The sequence below is a fragment of the Jaculus jaculus genome, chromosome 4 (genome assembly GCF_020740685.1).
Source record: "Jaculus jaculus isolate mJacJac1 chromosome 4, mJacJac1.mat.Y.cur, whole genome shotgun sequence".
Classification (NCBI taxonomy): domain Eukaryota; kingdom Metazoa; phylum Chordata; class Mammalia; order Rodentia; family Dipodidae; genus Jaculus; species Jaculus jaculus.
Genome location: NC_059105.1, coordinates 77632276 through 77651967, shown reverse-complemented (window position 1 = coordinate 77651967; position 19692 = coordinate 77632276). Strand labels below are relative to the sequence as shown.

The 19692-nt window shown below is 40.2% G+C and overlaps 1 protein-coding gene across 1 annotated transcript in view; it reads right to left on the bottom strand.

The window, feature by feature from the left end:
- The window catches only part of Dpp4 (dipeptidyl peptidase 4), an 88864-nt gene that overhangs the window by 57200 nt on the left and 11972 nt on the right, over window positions 1-19692 (bottom strand). Inside the window, exons 3-5 of the mRNA XM_045147719.1 lie at window positions 2109-2204; window positions 1599-1690; window positions 86-166 (exon numbers count right to left, since the gene is read on the bottom strand). Coding sequence (XP_045003654.1) covers window positions 86-166; window positions 1599-1690; window positions 2109-2204 — 269 coding nt within the window. The remainder of the gene's footprint in view (window positions 1-85; window positions 167-1598; window positions 1691-2108; window positions 2205-19692) is intronic.

Below are 19692 nucleotides of genomic sequence, written 5' to 3'. Positions count from 1 at the left end.
TAAATATACAAACCCTTGAAATCAGTTAAAAGCAACATATTTATTGAATGTTTAATATGTCACAGTAAGAAAGTATATCTTTTACCTTCACATAGTTGTATTCTAAGAGAATGAATAGTCCATCAGGAGATATGGAATAGTCACTTATAGAATATCCAAAGCTTTCCTGTTGAAGAAGTAAGAAGAAAGAAAAACTGAATGGTTCAAATGACATCATTAATAACTTACTACATATAGGGGACTGATGTAGTCTTGGGGATTGTGTCTTGAAGGTTCCTAGTCTAAGAGACAGGGTGCAGTTGTCTGTACAAATGACCATAGTATTAGGTAGAAAGGGAGGAGTGTTAGAAAGCCAGGAAGGGTTAATTCTAGCCAAAGGAAGATGAGGGTATGCAGCAGAGAGAAACTTGTTCATCTAGAGGATGAGCATGGGCAGAATCCCTAGTGTGGGAGAGAGTATGTATGGTTGTTTATAACCTGAATACAGCATGGGGTATCCCAACACAGTGGATGGTGGACATACTTAAAATAAGAAAAAAAATGCATGAGGATGAAACATAAGACATAGAACTATAACCTAGTTTTTTTTTTTTTACATGAAAGTGATAGTATTTTATTTACTTTTTAAATAATGACACTTGAGGCTAGAGAGATGGCTTAGCAGTTAAGCATTTGCCTGTGAAGCCTAAGGACCCTAGTTTGAGGCTCAATCCCCAGGACCCACGTTAGCCAGATGCACAAGGGGGCGCACGCATCTGGAGTTCATTTGCAGTGGCTGGAAGCCCTGGAGTGCCCCTTCTCTCTCTCGCTCTCTGCCTCTTTCTCTCTCTCTCTCTGTCACTCTCAAATAAGTAAAAATAAACAAAAAAATTTTAAATAATGATACTGAGGTTACATGTGGCTGAGATGAGAAGGCAGTACAAGACAAGTTTATCTACCAGGATAGAGGCAGTATAGCAAGCTGATCCCCAGAACAGAGACAAAAACACTTACTACCACAAGTCTTGAACCAGGACATCTGGTGGAAATGGGAAGGAGGGATCATTAGACAGCCAATTAGGATGATGGTAGAGGCAGAGATGACTGAAATTTCTAGCTTAGGCGATTAGGGAATAAGTGACTATTTACCACGCTTGAAAACTTTGGAAGAATATGATGTCATGAGCTCACTATGACAGTGAAAGAGGAAAAGTAATTCAGGGTGTTGAATTAAAAATTCCTGAGGCCATGGTGTGCAGGCTCTTGGAAAGTGAAGTTCAGAGGTGGTTTGGTTTATACTAAATGCATATATGAGAATCATGGCCAGAATGATGCTGTGGAAGTACATGGAATTCACCTGATAGGAACACACAAAGGGACCAGACACCAGCAAGGGAAGGCCAAGCCCAAAAGCACTTACAATACAGCAGAGCAGGAGGAACCATCAGAGGAGACTAGGAAGTAGTCAAGGCAGGGAGATTTCAATGCAGAGAAAGATCCCACTGTGCCATATGCTGCAGAATCCAACGGGATGAGAAATAAGAGTCCTCATGATTGGAAAGGTAATAAAAGCAGTGCCCAGAGCTCCATGCATGAATAGATTTTATGACTAAACATACAAAGGTACTGTTCTCCAAGAAAACAGAGCTGTTTCCAGACTCAGCATTGAATAGCAAGATATTATTGTCTTGTCTGTAGAGATATTCATGATCTAAAGAGAGAAAATGGCCAGGTCAGTATTTCATGTTGTTATTAATCAATTTCTTAAGCTAAAAACTACAATAAATTCAATATGTATAATCACACAGAAACTAAACATGTCTAGGCTAGAAAAACATGAATGAGGAATATTTTAATAGTGGTCATTCATTTATTGGTTCATCACTAGTGTTAGGGTTTCAGTTCACATTTAATTTTTATAGAACATAGCAAAGAAGTACTTCAGTTTCGTTCTGTCTTCTCTCTCTCCCTTTGCATCCCTAAGTGGAAAACAAAATACTTTCCACAGAGTTTTAAGCAACAAGACCTGTACTTCTCACAGCAATAAAGTACTCTGCAACCCAATCCAACCAACGTTAATATAAACATAAAAATTTGCATCTCTCCCCCCCCCAAAAAAAAACCCGTACCTGAAACCCACCGCAGAGAGTAGGCCTTCACTCTAAAATTATTTTTTAGGTAATCAGTTAGAGAGAAAGTTCTCCGGCTGTCAGTTGTAGCTTCATCTATTGGCAGAAAACAAAGAGGCATATATTAAATAAGATGGAATGACCTCAGTTTAAAGATACTCATTTTGGCTAAGCAAGCACATTTCAAGACAATAGCTACATGCTTCAGTGCCTCCACACAAGGTCAGATCACCCTTTACAGAGGACTTCAGGCACACTTCCAGGGCCCATTGCTCTTTAGAGACCTTTAACGCAAGCTCATCACCCCACTCCCCTCAGAGATTGATTCTATCCTTCCTTAATCTTTGGGATCTGTGTAACTCTACATCCTGTTACTTGGAACCCTAAATCAAAGTTGGAAATCCTTTCTGATATCTCCTTTTGTTTCCTGCCACTCTCATGTAGATGACCATACTGTTTCTTCCTGAGAAGTGTGTTTACCAGATGCCCCTGCCATCCGGTTCTTTATTGCAGTCCTCTGTACCACCACAGGAATACTTTTCCTGAAATACCTTTCAGATCAGTGATTTTACCCTCAGAAGCTCTCTAAATTCCTCCGTTGCCTGTAGAAACATCTGGAAGCCTTATTTGGGACACTGGTGGCACTCCACAGTCTGACACAGTATTCTCTTTATTCTCTTCCTAGGTTCATGCCCACGGTGTGCAGAATTCATGTTCATCCTGTCATGTGATCTGCCACTACACACAGCATCCTCTCTGCCTTTTTACCTCTGATTCTTGTCTTCCACCATTTCCTGCAATGTCTTCAATTGCTTTTCTGGTTTCACCACCAGCAGTCCTGTGTCTCCCACTCTTTCATGTAGTTTTCTATCCTGCCTCCTCTGATCTGGCCCTCACACTCTGTTAACTCTTATCATTTAATGACTTGTGTTGAGAACTACTTTTCTTTCTTTCTTTTTTCTTTTTAAAAAATGTAAATTTATTTGAGAGAGAGAGAGAGAGAGAATATGTGTCTATGGGCATGCCAGGGCCTCTTGCCACTGCAACCAAACTCCAGATACATAAGCCACATAGTACATCTGGCTTTATGTGGTACTGGGGAATTGAACCAAAGCCTCTGAGCTTCACAAACAAGTGCCTTTAACCATTAAGCTATCTCTTCATCCTGAGAACTATTTTGCCATGCTGTGTGTGATCTTCTCAGATAGGCTATATTGTTTTGGGAAATTATTTTTTTAGTCAATGCTCCTCAGCTAGTATAGTTCAGTGTTCTTGTTGCTTCATATAGTATTCCATCCCACAAACATTACCAAGCCAATTTGCTTCTCCAATTCCAATGGCTGTCATTGATAACAAACAGCTACTGTCTCCCAAATCCACACCTTTTTCCGACACAGAGACATCCCCTCCCACAATCAGCTACAATGTGAACACTCCTGTAAATCCTACTCTCTCCCCTGGTTAATGTTTCATAGCCCATGAGAACATAATTCTTTATGGGAAGTATGTTTTCAAAAGCTGTTCTTAAGATCTGTTCCTTTTGACGTTACTTGTCTTGTATCTGCCAATAAAACCTTTTATCAAATCAATAAAATTGTTGCATTTTTAAAATTATTCCACTGGTTTTGTAACAAGTGAGTCTATGCATTTTTTCAGCTCAATCCTGCATGCTTCTCTGAAAGTTACTAAGATATATGTGGCTGTTGGCAGAAATAGAACAAGTGGATACAATGGGCCTTGTGATTGCCAGCAAAACGTACATATTGTGTGACACAGAAAATATTATTTGAAACTCATACACAGGACAGTAAAGACACAACTGGGTAATTTCAATAAATTCTCTCAAATGTTTATATACATCCAGATTTTCTTTTACACACTAAGCAGTTAAAAAAAAGTTCAGGGCTGGATAGATTGCTTAGTGGTTAAGGTGCTTGCTTGCAAAGCCTGACAGATTCAAATCCCCAGTACCCACATAAGGCCAGATGCAGAGAGTCGTATATGCATCTGGAGTTCATTTGCAGTGGCAAGAGGCCCTGATGCACCCGCTCTCTCTCCCCCTCTTTCTCTCCATCTCTCTATCTGCCTGCAAATAAATAATCAATAAAATAATAATAAAAAAAAAAGCTGGAAGAGAGTCAGTCCCCAGATAGTCAGTGTGTCTAGTGCCAGAAGGTGCTACATGGGCAACTGGGGGAAAATGAACAAGATCTGTCCAAGCAACTCATGGTCTAGCCTACTTAGCAGCAAATAACCTATTGTGACGCTCGCACAAGTGCAATAGTGGTGCACAGTCATGGTGGGAAACCAACTGCTCTTGATTTGGCTAACTGATCCCCTCAATGGAACAGGACCCATAGTTGGAGGTGGGAAACAAGTCAGAACCATATTCAAAGATGATCCTGGGCTGAAGAGATGGCTTAGCGGTTAAGTGCTTGCCTGTGAAGCCTAAGGACCCTGGTTCGAGGCTCGATTCCCCAGGACCCACGTTAGCCAGATGCACAAGGGGGCATACGCATCTGGAGTTCCTTTGCAGTGGTTGGAGGCCCTGGCATGCCCATTCTCTCTCTCTCTCTCTCTCTCTCTCTCTCTCTCTCTCTCTCTCTCTCTCTGTCGCTCTCAAATAAATAAACAAAAAAATTAAAAAAAAAGATGATCCTGCTCTACATTATCAAGCTAACAATAATCATGGGCTACAAGAGGGCCTATACCTATTAAATTCTCTATTAAAATAAATAAGGGTTATCCATTTGTGTGGTGCTAACTTTACTCTCCATTGGAGAATCTTCTTCTCTTTTTCAGATAGACACAGATCCTAAGGAGAGAACTACCCCATCATACCTCAAAAGGGCCCCAGCTGAAACTAAGAATAACTGGCAAAACAAGCAAGTGTGCTGTATTTCTGGTGAATCGGATACCAGCACAAGGGTGAAGGCAATCAACACAGAGAAAAATCAATTCCTACCGCATCAGATATCCACAGACCCAGAGGCCCCCAACACCTCATCACTGAAGCAGACCAAATATGAACTCAACATGGTTCAGGGAAATTTTGTGGAAGAGGGGGGTAGAAAGAATGTCAGGGCCACATGTTGGGTCATGATACGCAGAGACATTTATCCTACCCATAACTGTGGGCTAACTCCAGAATGCATGACCCATATTCCTCAACAAGGAGGGGCCAGGAGGAGGGGGTAGGACATGGATGAGCCTAACAATGGTAACAACTTGATGTATTCACTGAGTACAAAACTAACTAATAAGAAATTAAAATTAATTAATTAATGAATTAAATTAAATTAAATTAAAAAACATTCATTTTGGTAAGTAATATTAAGGATATATTTTTCTGTTATCAAGAGCTTTAATCTGAAATGAATTAATGTGAAACAAGTACAAAATATATATTCAAATTAGCATATAATAAAATATAAAAATTATAGGCATACATAATCCTATTATTATCTGCTGATAAGGCTATGTGAACCTATAGATAAAAAGAGAAAATGTGCATATGTACACACATAAACATGCATAAATATATGGAAAAATATACATAGCAATATAAAAGTCTATTACTGGCTCTTGATTTGTAAGAAGGGAATTAATTAAATGCCTATCATAGGCCACCATCAGTTTTATCTTATTTGTTTAAATTTATTTTTATTTGAGACAGAGAGAAAGAGAAAGTGACTGAGCATGCCAGGGCTTCTAGCCACTGCAAACAAACTCCAGATGCAAGTGCCACCTTATGCATCTGGCTTATGTGGGACCTGGAGAATCAAACCTGGGTCCTTAGGTTTCACAAACAAGCACTTTAACCACTAAGCCATCTCTCCAACGCAGTTTTATCTTATTTAAGTGACACTGTATATAAATGTGCTTGTCCAGGTTTTCTCAGAGCAGCACACATCTGAAATACAAAGACAAAAAGAGGCAAAATTCCAGTGATATCTCTTGGTCTCCAGTGGGCTGATCTTTAATGCATGGTATCTTTCCCACTAAACACTGGCCTCTCCTGCTCTTCTCAGACATCACTGGGTTAATTCTCTCACCAGGCCACAGCTTTTCTGACTCACTTCTGCTCATGAAATCCCTTGTTGCTCAATCTGCAGGTGTTCTGGGTTCCAAGGAGGAAGATCCACTGTGACTACAGCCCTTGACATCACTGCAAGGCTCATGGCTGCCTTTTTTTGTGTTAGGTTCAGTTCTTTGCAATAACCCTACAAACAAGTTCCTATATATATGCTAACTAGTCCCAGAGCAGCCTGGCTAAATTGGAGCAAGTAGTGAACAAATGTTCCTTGTTTTTTTTTTTTTTTTTTTTTTTTTTTTTTTGCCCTGTCATTTGATAAGCAGGGCACATTGAAAGACAGTTTGGAAACATCTAGATAAGCAAGTTCTGTGAGATGTAAATGCCAAGTCCAGGTTTTGACCTTTAACAAGTTCATAGTTTGCTGCCAAGTTCCCACCTTTTCTGACAAACTCGTATAGGACATGCCCATGTTTCTTCTTCCTTATCTCCTTGCTGCCTGTCAGAGCACTGCTGCAGCAACAGATGAAGGTCCTTGGCTGCTCCTGTGGTTTGCCTGGTGCGGCCTGGGACATGCTGTTCATTTGACTTATCAGTTCAGAGTGTTGTGCTAGCCAAGGAAAGCAGCTAATCATGTGTTACCCATCAGCTCATACAGAAACTCAGATTCAGTCCTCTTTAACTTAGAATTTTAGAGCAAAGTTTATCTACCTCCTATTTCACATCTTTGTCTAGAACAACTGTTAAGTTGTACCATATGAAAATCTCCTTTTTGTCAGTCATAAAAGGTAAAAGAGCAGTATTTTCAGCAGGTCAACCCAATGATAAAGTCTCTTCAGAGGGTTATGGTAGCATAATGGAACTTTGCTTCAAGATCAAAATAATTTCTGACTAGAAAAGCTCTAATTTATTATATATTTTTTATCTCACAAAGATACATTGTTTAGCAAAAAAATAGCTAATGAAATATATAAAAATGTGTTCTTTACAGCTCATAAATACACAGAAGTATCAAAAAATGGGTCAAAGACATATCTGCTTATGGAGTTTTGGGGTTCCAGATGGCAACTAGTTAACAATACCTATTGAGTCTTGTATTTATGGTGGATACAAAAAAATAAACTCTTTCACTTCAGAATTCATTATCGTAAAATAGCAGCCTTGACCCAGAGACAAAAAAAAGAAGATTCCATAAGGAAGAAGAAGAATGCAATCAGCAGACTTCTCACAGCTACCACCCTTCTCCAGTGATAACAACAGATAAACAAAAACAAAAACAAAAACCGTACCAGAAGAGGTTGAGTATTGTGGCTTAAGAGTCAGAGAGCCTGGTTATGAGCACAGGCCTACCTATTGCCTTTAAGCCTTTGGAAAATTACTGAACCCTTGCTATGGTTTCAGTGATGAGGTGTCCTCTAAAGTTCATGTAGAAATTTAACCTCCAATGTGGTGATTATATAAGGCATTTCAGGAAATTAACTAGGTACTTAAAAGCTCCATTCTTAGGAATGAGTTAATGCCACGTAACACGCCTTAAAGGAACTATCTTAAGTCTTTTTGCCCTTCCACTTTCCACCATGAGAGAATATTGTTGTAAGAAGATGTCATCAACAGAGTAAGCCTCTGGCAGTTGCTGAACCTGCTAGCCTTGTGCTACTGTGCACCCCAAATTCCAGAATAGTGCAAGGGAAATCTCTATACTTATAATTACCTAGCCTTTGATATCATATTGCAATAGCACAAAATGACTAAGACAGAAATTGGTACCAGACAACTGGAGTGCTACTAATCAGCTCTGGAACTGGGGAATGGGTAGAGGCTGGGATAGTTTGGTAGTATATGTCAGAATGTCCTTCATGCTTCTGATGTGAATGTAGCATGGAGAGTAACTGCAGTGAGTGCTCAGAAGAGGATAGCTGACAAGAAAGCCACAGTCCTCTTGAAAATTGTAATAATTTATCGTGATCAGAATAGTGACAGAAATATAGGTAAAAAGCCGCTGTGATGAGGCCTAAGACAGAGATGACAACACTCTGGAAACTGGAAGAAAGACCATCTTTTCATAAAGTGGTAAAGAACTTGGCAGAAGTATGTCTTTGATTTAGAGCTTTGAAGAAAACAGAACATAGTAACTATGGACCATAATTGATGGAAGAAATTTCTTTGTTAAATATACATATGTGAGCATGAGCATATGTGTACAAAGATGCATGTGCACACATATGCATGTGCGCAGATGCCAGCAGACAACCCCCAGTGTCATTCCTCAGGAATGCTATTCATGCTACTTTTTTTTAAGACAGGATGTGTCATTGACCTGGAGCTTGCCAAGGCTAGACTGGCTATCCAGAAGGATCCAGTGATCCTCCTGTATACACCTCCTCAGCACTGGGATTGCAAATGAGCCACTATGCACATTTTGATATGGTTTTTGAGAAGCAAAGAGAGACCTTCATGCACTTTACCAACTGAGCTATCGCTTATCTCTCCATCCCAAGGTGAAAGAAATGTCTAAGCAAAGTATCTGGAGTGTTCCAAGACTTCTTCTATGTGTCTATGATCAATTGTGAAGAGAGAGAAATGAGTTACAGACAGCATTTATGAAGTAGGACTTAAATATTTGGAATAAAACTAATTTTGGTTAGATTGTAAAGATAAACAAAGCATGTGTGGTCAGAGTACCAAGGGCGTGGTCCAGCAATTATTTGATAAGGAGGTTGATATATATGAAGGAAACCAGATACAATTTGTCCCAGACTGTTTTACACTGACCCAGAAGAATAACACAAACTGGCTGATTCTTAAGAACTAGGAATTTCTTTGGCTCATGGTTCTGGAGTCTGGCAGCCCAAGATCAAAAGTTCACATCTCAGAAGAGACTTTGTACAGTGTCATAACATGACAGAGGCAATGTATGGCATGAAAGCACCTAAGAGGGAACAGGAGGGTCTGAAACTTATTTTGTAACAATCCTCCTGCTGCAAAACAACAGTAATCTACTCATAAGATGAATGAGTGGAGCCCTCATCATCCAAATACCACCAATATGGCCTAGCTCTGACATTGCTACATTGAGTATTAAATTTCCCACACAGGCAAGAACCATAACCTTTTTCACTAGAACAAAAAGAATGACTTCAAATACATTTTGAATATTATTAGACTGAGCCCTCCTATCACAGAACTGCGGTACCAAGGTCTGGGGAAGTGAACTGTATCAAAAAAAGGAACTTACTTGCACACAAGACCTAATATTCCCTGCCTTAAGTATCTGTTCTCTGTATTCTAGCTCAGTTGCTCTGTGCATGACTCATGGAGTCCTAGGTATGGCTAATATAGCCACTTGAGAAGACACAGGCCATATTTCTTGGTGATATCAATGTAGTTTGGCCTCTCTATATATGCAGGGTTCATGAGCTGTGAAGGCACTGATGTTTCCACTTAGGTTTCCGAGGTTGCTTCAGAGAGCCATGGAGCCTACAAAGAGAACTACCACTTGGGTGGGTCCATTGCAGAAGGCCCCAGTAGTACCCTGTTTAGTGTAAGCACTGGAGTTTAGTGTATTACCATGTTTAGTGTAGTTATTGGAGCATGTCTGACCATGAGACCCTCAGAACTGTGAAGGTGCTCATTTGCAATACCAACCTGGGAACACCACAGACATAAGACTCCAGTTCATGAGAGATACAGTATGGCTGTGCTTTAACAATGTCATGAGGACCAAAAATGTACCCTGGTATGTCTAGAAGATAGAACACCGAGAGAAAGGCTCTTCCCAAGCCTCAAGATATAATTATGCTAGTTGGATTTTGAATTTATTTGTGATTAAGGACTTATTATTCCTTTCTTGCCTTTTCTCCCCTTTTGAAGTAGGAATGGCAATTATGTCCCTTCCCATCATTTTATTTTGGAAGCATATAACATGCTCTATCTTACAGTTTTATGGCTAGAGAGGAATTTTCCTTAGGATAAACTCTCTCGAGTTTCATTCATTTCTGACTTGGACGACACTCTGGACTCTGAACTTTTGATGTGAGGTTGAGTTAATGCTTTGGATGCTATAGCAATATACCAAATGCATCTGTGATGTGACAAGGACATGAATTCTGGGTTAAGTAGTGGAATGTTATGGTCTGAATGTCCTATAAAATGTATTTGCTGAAGCTTAATCATTGTTGTTTGGTGTTAAGGGATGGGAGTTTTGGGGAAGTAAATCATAAGAGTTCTGCCCTCATGGGTGACTCACTGCCTTATAACAGGGTTGAAATACCTGATCCTTTTGTCTTTTTACTCTTCTTCCAGAGATAACACATCACAAGGACCCTCACCAGATCCCAAATTCCAATACTTTGATCTTAACTTTTTTGGCTTCTGTCATTTATTTAATTAGCTAGTCTGTAATATTTCATTATAGTAATACAAAGAAGATAAAACAAACATGAAATCTCAAGTTTTCAACTCACTAATTTAAAATAAAGCAATATAAAGCTCATGAGGATTTGTGGTATTTCAATCAGGTAACGTGTGGTATAAGCTTAGCTCAAAACTTGAAATTTAGGAAACTCTGAAATATATTACAGTATGCATTATTGTTTTGTTCCAAATATGTGCTAGAAAATTAGGACAAAAAGTAGGGAAAAAGAAAATGCAGTAGTGTTAGCTCATGCTTATAATCCCAGCATTTGGGAGCCTGAGGCAGGAAAATCACCATGAGCTTCAGGTCATCTTGCACTACAGAGTGAGTTTCAGATCAACCTGGGCTAAAGTAACACTCAGGCCCCAAACACCATAATCAACTAACCAACCGACAAATATAAAATGAATATGGGGTGTGGTGGTTTGATTCAGGTATCCCCCGTAAACCTAGGTGTTCTGGATGCTAGGTTCCACAGCTGATGGTAACTGGAAATTAAAGCCTCCTGGAAGGAATGTATTGTTGGGGGTGGGCTTATGGCTGTTAAAGCTAGATTCCCCCCTTTGCTAGTGTTTGGTACACTCTCCTATTCCTGTTGTCCACCTTATGTTGGACAGGGGGTGATGTCCACCTTCTGCTCATGTCAACATTTTACCTTGCCATCAGGGAACTTCCCCTCAAGCATGTAAGACAAAATAAATCTCTTTTTCCCACAAGCTGCTTTTGGTTGGGTGATTGCTACCAGCAATGCGAACTTGACTGCAACAGTAAAATGGTACCAGGAGTGGAGTTGCTGCTAGACACCTGACTATGTGGCTTTGACCTTTTGGAGCTGATTTTCATGAGGACTGTGGAAGTATTTGAAATCTTGGTATAAGAGACACCTTGCAGTGCTATAAGTACAGCTTGATGAACTGTTCTGTTTAGAGTTGAAAGACCTGAATGCAGTAAGAACTATGAATTGTGAAGTTGGCTTATGAGGGTGAGAAAGAGCTTTACTTAGGCTGTGCTAGCAGTTTGTGTGAGAAGCTTGCTGTTATGCCTGTGTCCTGAGAAGTTGTACAGGGTTGCTTTGCACAGAAATGAATTGGTGTGAGCAGAGGGATATGGCACACACACACAATTTGGGTGGACTGCTGCCCATTCAGCTGCAATTGAGAGATTGCATCTTTGAGACTGGACCAGTTTACCTGCACTAGGGCAACAGGATGAATGTAGACTCTTTTAAAGGGGCTTGAGTGCTCAAGGAGTGTCCTGTTCTTAAAAGACTGATTTATCCCCCCACCCCCGGATTAATAAATTGGCACCCTACCTGGTATCGTAGAGTATAAGAAATGCAGGGAAAAGAGGGTCATTGAGTTTGCAACATGGTCTTGTATTTTGGAAATGGCTACGGGCAGTGAGAAGCAGGTTTGCTGGATGCCTGTAAGGAGACTTCATGGGGCCATGAGGATGAACCATGGGTTACAGTGGAGACCCAGTGGAGATGCTGGGACCACAAGATGTCTGCTAAGGAAAGCTGCCAGCTCCACATGAAGTTTTCCAGGACTCTGAGTAGCCTAGTTGGAGTGGTGGAATTAGAACTCCAAAGAATTGTTGCTGGTTAGAATTATTGGACTTGGAGACTTGTCACTGGCTAGAGTTGTTGGACTTGGAGCTACAGAGTTTGATATTTGTCCTGGTTGTTTTACATCTTATTTTGGTTGAATATTTCTTTGCTGTGCCCATTGCCATCTTTTGTAGTGTGAGTGTTTATTCTGTGCCATTATGGGTTTGGGGGGGACTTTTTGGTATTATGGCTCAGTTAAAAGACCTTGGACTAAGGGTATATATGAACATCATTGGAATTGATAAAAACTATGGAGACTTTTAAAGTTGGATGAATGCATTGCATTTTATTATATCATGTATGGTTATCAGTTTATGGGAGCCAGGGCAGAACGTAGTGGTTTGATTCAGCTATCCCCCCGACACTTAGGTGTTCTGGATGCTAGGTTCCCCAGCTGATGGCAGTTGGAAATTAAAGCCTCATGGAGGTGGCATATTGTTGAGGGAGGGCTTATGGGTATTATAGGCAGTTTCTCCTTGCTAATATTTGTCATATTCTCTTGTTCCTGTTGTCCACCTTATGTGGGACAGGGAGTGATGTCCACCCTTTGCTCATGCCATCATTTTGCCTTGCCATTGTAGAGCTTCCCCTTAAGCATGTAAGACAAAATACACCTCTTTACCCCACAAGCTGCTCTTGGTTGGGTGATTTCTACCAGCAATGCAAACCTGACTGCAACAGGGAGAGTACTTACTTTGCAAACATTATGATCTGAGTTGATCCCCAACATTCACATAAAATGCTGGACATGATGTCACATCCCTATCATCCCAGTGCTGGGAGGGAGAGATGAGATGGGGGAATCTCTGCAGCTTGCTATCTAGTTAGTCTAGACTAATAGAAGAGCCAATGGAAGACCGTGCCTTAGAAAAGGTGGATGGCATTCCCAAGGATCCAAAAATTGTTCTCTGATCTCCATATGCAAAACACACATACGTATGCATACTCACATCCACATACACACACCTGTACATGGGTATATGTAAATGAAATGAACAAAAAGTCTTCTTCCTTGAGCATCTAGCAGTGGTACTGCAGTTAAGGATTTAACATGAAGAAAATGACAAATTAATTAAATTTTACTAAGTAATAATTGTAAGTGATCCTAACAGGACAGTAGGAACCTCTTACATTGAGAATACATCTCTGCTCATTGCAAACCCAATCCTGTGCTAAGAGCTAATGTACATCAATGCTCTCTTCTATCATGCCCCAAACCATACCCAGCATCCACAGTACAAGTCAGCAGCGTTCAGGACAAAAGAAAACCTTGGACTTGATCAAATTAGGAGATACACGTAAAGAATGGCAGTTTTGTGATTACTGTATACAAGAGGTTTTGGAAGATAACAGCAATCAGCAGATTTACTTTCTCTAAAAAAAAAAAAAAAAAAGAAATATTCCAGACACCTGAAGCAGCCTCTGCAAATGAGCATGTAGAATATTAGAACCATGTACTCTCAACCTCTGTCTTAAAGTCAGAAAGTTAGATGATCAAACTTCTATTAGGAATATGGCCATTGGACTAGAGATGTAACTCAGTATTGTACTATTTGCCTAGCTTTTGTAAAGCCCTGAGTCTGCTCTCTAGCACTGAATAAAGAAGAATAAAGCACATAATCATCTGTGGAATTTCAAGTGTTCATTCTGAGAAGCCAACCAAACCATATAATGCTCATTTTCCAGAGTAACATGAATCTAGAGAAAAGGAAACAAGTTAATAGAGTTGTCAGGTGCTCTTTCCATTTTTTTTTTTTTTTATTTATTTGAGAGTGACAGACACAGAGAGAAAGACAGATAGAGGGAGAGAGAGAGAGTGGGCGCGCCAGGGCTTCCAGCCTCTGCAAACAAACTCCAGACGCGTGCGCCCCCTTGTGCATCTGGCTAACGTGGGACCTAGGGAACTGAGCCTCGAACCGGGGTCCTTAGGCTCCACAGGCAAGCGCTTAACCGCTAAGCCATCTCTCCAGCCCCATTTTTTTTTTCCCATTAGTAGTAATACTATCTCACACATCAGACACTTCACTTATCCCTCATTTCCTGCCTGCCTTCCCTGATTGGATGCAGGTGCCAATGAGGGCACTGGTTTTGTCTTGCTTCATTTACTATCATATCACTATAGTCTGGACAGTGCCCTGTACATACCAGGCACTCAATACATAGATGTTGAGTGAAAGGATAAAGAACTAGACAATACCAAACCAAGACATATCAGATCCAAGCACCAAAATGACAGCGGCAAGTGTCTATGATAGGAAGCGCAGTGTGCTCACACATGGCTTTAGACTGGGCAGCTTGTCAGTGGCCTCTAGTAAAGCCAGCTCACTTCTTTCAGCTGTGCTAGCCATTTACACACTGTTTTCCAACTCCATATCTACCTTTCTCTGCTTGACAAAGTTGAAGAGATCTATCACTGTACTTACAAAACCCCTGTGTCTATAGGATTCTTGTGAAGTTCTTCTAATAGGAGAAACAGAGAAAGGAAAGACATGGCAGGAGAGGAAGAGGGATTTGATTACTAGTCCTTGTTGATCCTGGTAGGATGTGCCCAGTAAATGCATCTGCCCTACCTCCAGCTTCCTTTATAACAGCCATTTAACATACTCTGGCTCCTTTTAGCAGAACCAGAAGCAGTTGAGTTCACTCAGTATATACTTCAGAGTTTTTGAGCACAGATCTTCTGTGTTCCTTCTTCTTGCAGATACTGACAGTTGTCTTAGACTTCCCTTTTTGTTTGTTTACCTGCTTAACCAATTGGAAAACTAAATCCCTCTGCATAAGCACCTATTAAGACTTCTTGATTTGTCATGGTACTCTAATTAATAAAATAACTTTAAAAAACTTACTCAACTTCCTATAAATAAAATCAACCAGTTGTAAATGCAAGGTCTGAATCTGGAGTTGACATGCTTGTGCTTAAATGACTACATGGGGAATGTGTCAGGCATGGTGGGCCATATGATCTCTGGTCTCTGTTGCAGTTATTCAAGGCAACCCTCTAGTTTGAAAATCATCACAGCCAACCTCTAAATGAATAAGTGGTGCCACTTCCATAAAACTTTATTTACAAAGACAGGTGGCTAACCTTGGCTATACTTGAATGGCCCATGCAGATGTTTTCTTCAAAATTATAACAAAACAACACAGTATTCTGTACATCTTTTTTGAAAGACAATTTGAGATGGAAATTCTGATGGACTGAAGTTAATAAAAGAATCAGCCTACAAAGCAACAGAGTGAAAGTGGGCAGCATATTCCTTTCCCCATGTTCCAGTCAAGATGAAACCCTCTTGCACTTGTGCAGAACAATGAGGCTCAGGAGCTTGGCTGAGCTGAGCTCTGTTGATTTCCTGCAATAGTGGGGTCAGGAGGCTCCACACACAGGAAATCAGCACTACAGAAGGCAGTAAGCTTACTTTATTCCTTTTGGAAAAGAAAACTGACCTTTATCCTGATTATAGACAATCTCTCACCCTTTGGTAGAGCTCTCCCAGTGAATAAACAAGACATGCAATAAAGGCACAAACTAATACAACACGTTTCCACCCCACTGAGTTGACTGGCAGTGGGCCATGGGATCTGAAACGATGAGTGACAGTTGAAAAGTGGTCCTTCCTAAGTGTATGGATAAATTACTCACAGGCTCAAGAAACATGAAAGTGCTTTAGGATAGAGCTGGTTTATCTGAGGACAAATCATCCTATGAGGCATCAATGGAGGGTGTGACCCAGCAAATTGGGAATAATCAACAGTCAGTTCAAAGAAAACTGAAAGAACATCATCATTTAGGAAAACCGAAAAGCTCTACTGACTCACTGGAGAACTTTCCAAAAAGATTTGTAAGCATATCAACAAGGTTACTCTGTGTGATAGATTTTTGTGGTCCAGGATACAAGGAAAAACAATCACTGGAAACAAAATTACTATAGAAATTTCCCCCTTTCCAGTATTTGTCAGTGAAATACTGTCAGGAGCATTTGGAAAATATTACATCAATTACCATTGGGACAATCAAGAAACAAATACTTAAGAAATATTGAGATAATAACATTGCTTCATTTTTCTAGTATTTTTTTTAGTGTGCTGAGAAATTCTAGGCATTATATATTTTATTGACTCACTAAATCCTCTTGCTCTTATCCTGTGTTAGAAATAAAGACACAGAACATGCCCCAAGTCCCAGGATTAGTCAGCACCCACTTCAACTGAACAGGCAATTGTCTCCAAGGCTGTTAACTGCAACCATTCTTCCAAACCTGCCTAAATATCTGGGAGAGTAATTGCATGTGGTCAATGCTTTGATGGCAGTGCTTGTGAACTGGTGGAAGTGGGTTAGTTAGGTTTTATGGAAGTGTGAATTTAATGTTTGCAATTAAGTTAAATATGCAGTCAGTTGAAACAACATTTGTCCCTGGAGCTGCTAAGTAAAAGGAGTGCCAGTTTTCTGAACTGTAATAAGGAGGGGAGCTCTAGAGCTTCCTGGGAGGGAATATGTTCGACCCTTGTCCTCTTTTATATGGTAGACCCAGTAACTTTCATAATCTTTACTCTGAAGTCTTCAGAAAGTAGTCAGGGAATCTTTAATTCTGATTTCTTGTTTTCTTTACAAAGTTCCAAGATTTTAAAATTACATGATGCTGAATAATGCATTCCCTACAGTATTCATTCTGAAAAGAGAATAACATTATCTAACACAAAACATCAGCAATTTCTTGTGAAGCAAAAGCTACATCAGAGGTTCCTTTTATTTTATTTTATTTTTTAAAAAATTCTTTTTAGTATCTTTTTTATGAGAGAGAGAGAACTGGCATGCCATGTCCTCCAGCCACTGCAATAGAACTCTAGATGCATGTGCCACCTTGTGTATATGTGCAACCTTGTGCATTTGCATCACCTTTTTGTCTGGCTTATGTGGGACCTGGAGAGTGAAACATGAATCCTTAGGCTCCATAGGCAAGTGCCTTAGCTGTTAAGCTATCTGTCCAGTCCTCAAAGGCTCATTTTCTACCATGCTCATCATTGCTATATCTGACTCTTCTGCTCTACTTAACCCATCCTTTAGAATCCCAGGGTAGGAAGGCTTTGTCCCCTTTCCAGTGCCAAAGTCCTGGGTGTCTTGAGTCCCAAAGGGCTTGGTTTCAAGCACTTTTAGCTTGTCTTCACTGTTTACTTTTGCCCCTCCATAAACATGCAGCAGGAGGACCTGTCTTAAGGAAATCATTGCCTGACCTTACTTCTTCAACTAGCTCCTATTTCTCTTTTACAGTTGAGTACCTCTCAAATCTGTAATCCATATCTATAGCTTTCATCCTCTCAACATCCTTCCTTATGTCTCTTGATCAATCCTTTACTACTTAGCTTATACTTATTTCTTTATCCTCATCTTATCTTGTGTTTAATTTTTTGTGTGTGGTATGCATGCATGTGTGGATGCATGTTCATATGTGTGTTAGCATGCATGTGTATATATGAGTACACATATGGGTGGAGGCCATAGGTTTAATTCAGATCTCACTGAACCCATAACTCACTGAATCAGCTAGACTGCAGCTAACCAGCAAGTCCCAATGATCCTCTTGTCTTTTGTCCCCAGTGCTGGGGTTACAGGTGCATGCAATCATGCTCAGCATTTACATGGGTTCTAGAGATCCAAACTCACATCTGCCTATTTGCACAGCAAGCACTTTATTGACTAAGCCGTCTCTCCAGCCCTATGCTTATTTTTAATGATGGATATTTGACTGACTTATCAAGAAATTTTATGTCATTATTTCTTTCTTTCTTTCTTTCTTTATTTATTTATTTTGAGGTAGAGTCTTCCTCTAGCCCAGGTTGACCTGCGATTCACTATGTAGTCTCAGGATGGCCTTGAACTCATGGCAATCTCCTACCTCTGCCTCCCTAGTACTGGGATTAAAAGTGTGTGCCACCATGCCAGCTATTTTTAAATATTTAACCCAAAGTCTTTACCAGACTGTAAGAGGACAAATTCATCGTTCTCAAATAGCAACTAACATTGTTCTCTACAAATAGTTCATATATAAGACCTAGCATGGGATGGCTTGATCATATATTTGTGAACACAAGCATTTTAATCAAAATTACTTCAACTTAAACTTATGAACTCATAATAAATTTCTTTAATTCACTGAATATTTATTTAGCACAGTCTGTTATTCAACATTTTAGGCACTAGAGATATAGCCATGAAGAAACATGCAAAACTGTTCCAATGAACTTAGCATGCTAACAGGGGGTTACATGAACAAATAAGTAGGGAGCGGCATATGTTACCTAGTAATGAGTGTCATGGAGAAAAGGAACTGAAGGGGAAGAGAAGAGACCTGTCTGTTTGGGGATGTTTCTGTTTGCACTAGGACGGTCTGAAAAGCCTCATGAGAGAGGAAGCATTTGACATGAGATCTGAAGGAGACGAGGGAGTGAGCACCCAGGGAAGAGTCTCAGCAGAAAGATGAGCACACGGCCTCTGTTCTCTGAGGCAGGGGAGTGAGAGTGTCAGAGCAGGGTGCCTAGACAAGTGCTGAGGCTCTGGTTTCACAGCCCGCTGGCCATTGTGAAAACTATGGTTCTTATTATGCTAACTTTTCTATTATTTTATTATTATTATTATTTTGGTTTTTTTTTTTTTCAAAGGAAGGCTCTTACTCTAGTCCAGGCTGACCTGGAATTCACTATGGAGTCTCAGGGTGGCCTTGAACTCATGGCTATCCTCCTACCTCTGCCTCCCAAGTGCTAGGATTAAAGGCGTGCTCCACCATGCATGGCTTTATTTTTATTATTAATAATTATTATTCTAATTATTTATTCTAGAGAAATGGGAAACCACTGAGGCCTGAGTAGAAAATGGCATGATTTGACTTAAATGGATGTGAACACTGCACTCATTTTCTCTTGTGTAATATATTACCACAAACTTAGTGGCTTAGTAAGTGCCTCCCCTGCTGTATAGTAGCTCAGGGTTCTGTAGGTCACAAGTCCACTCAGCACAGCTGTATTTTCCCCTCAGAGTATCATGAGGGTGAAATCAAGATTGTGGCTGGACTGAGTTCTGACTTGGAGGCTCTAGGGAAAAGTATGCTTCCAAACTCATGCAGGTTGTTGGCAAATTCAGCTCACTGTGTTGTGAGATTGGAGTTCTCATTGCACATGGACTCAGCTGGGATGCTTTCACCTCTTAGACACTGTGTACACTCCTAGCCATAAGGCCTCCCCATTGCCCAAGAAAGTAACAACAGGTCAAATCCTCCTGTGTCTGGGATCTCTGACTTGCTGCTCCGTGACCGACCACATACCCACTTCTTTTATGTGATTCAGTAGGGTAATTCTTTTTTCTTCAAGCTGACAGTGACATATAGCTAACCACAATTATAAAATCCCTCAAATTCAGAGATTAGTACATGTGAGGAGAGAAAGATAATCTCAGGCTCCAGTTTAGAATTCCATCTATGAGAAGTAGCTAGCCTGCTGTACTGAGACTATCAGTGAGGAGGTAAGAAAATAAACAGAG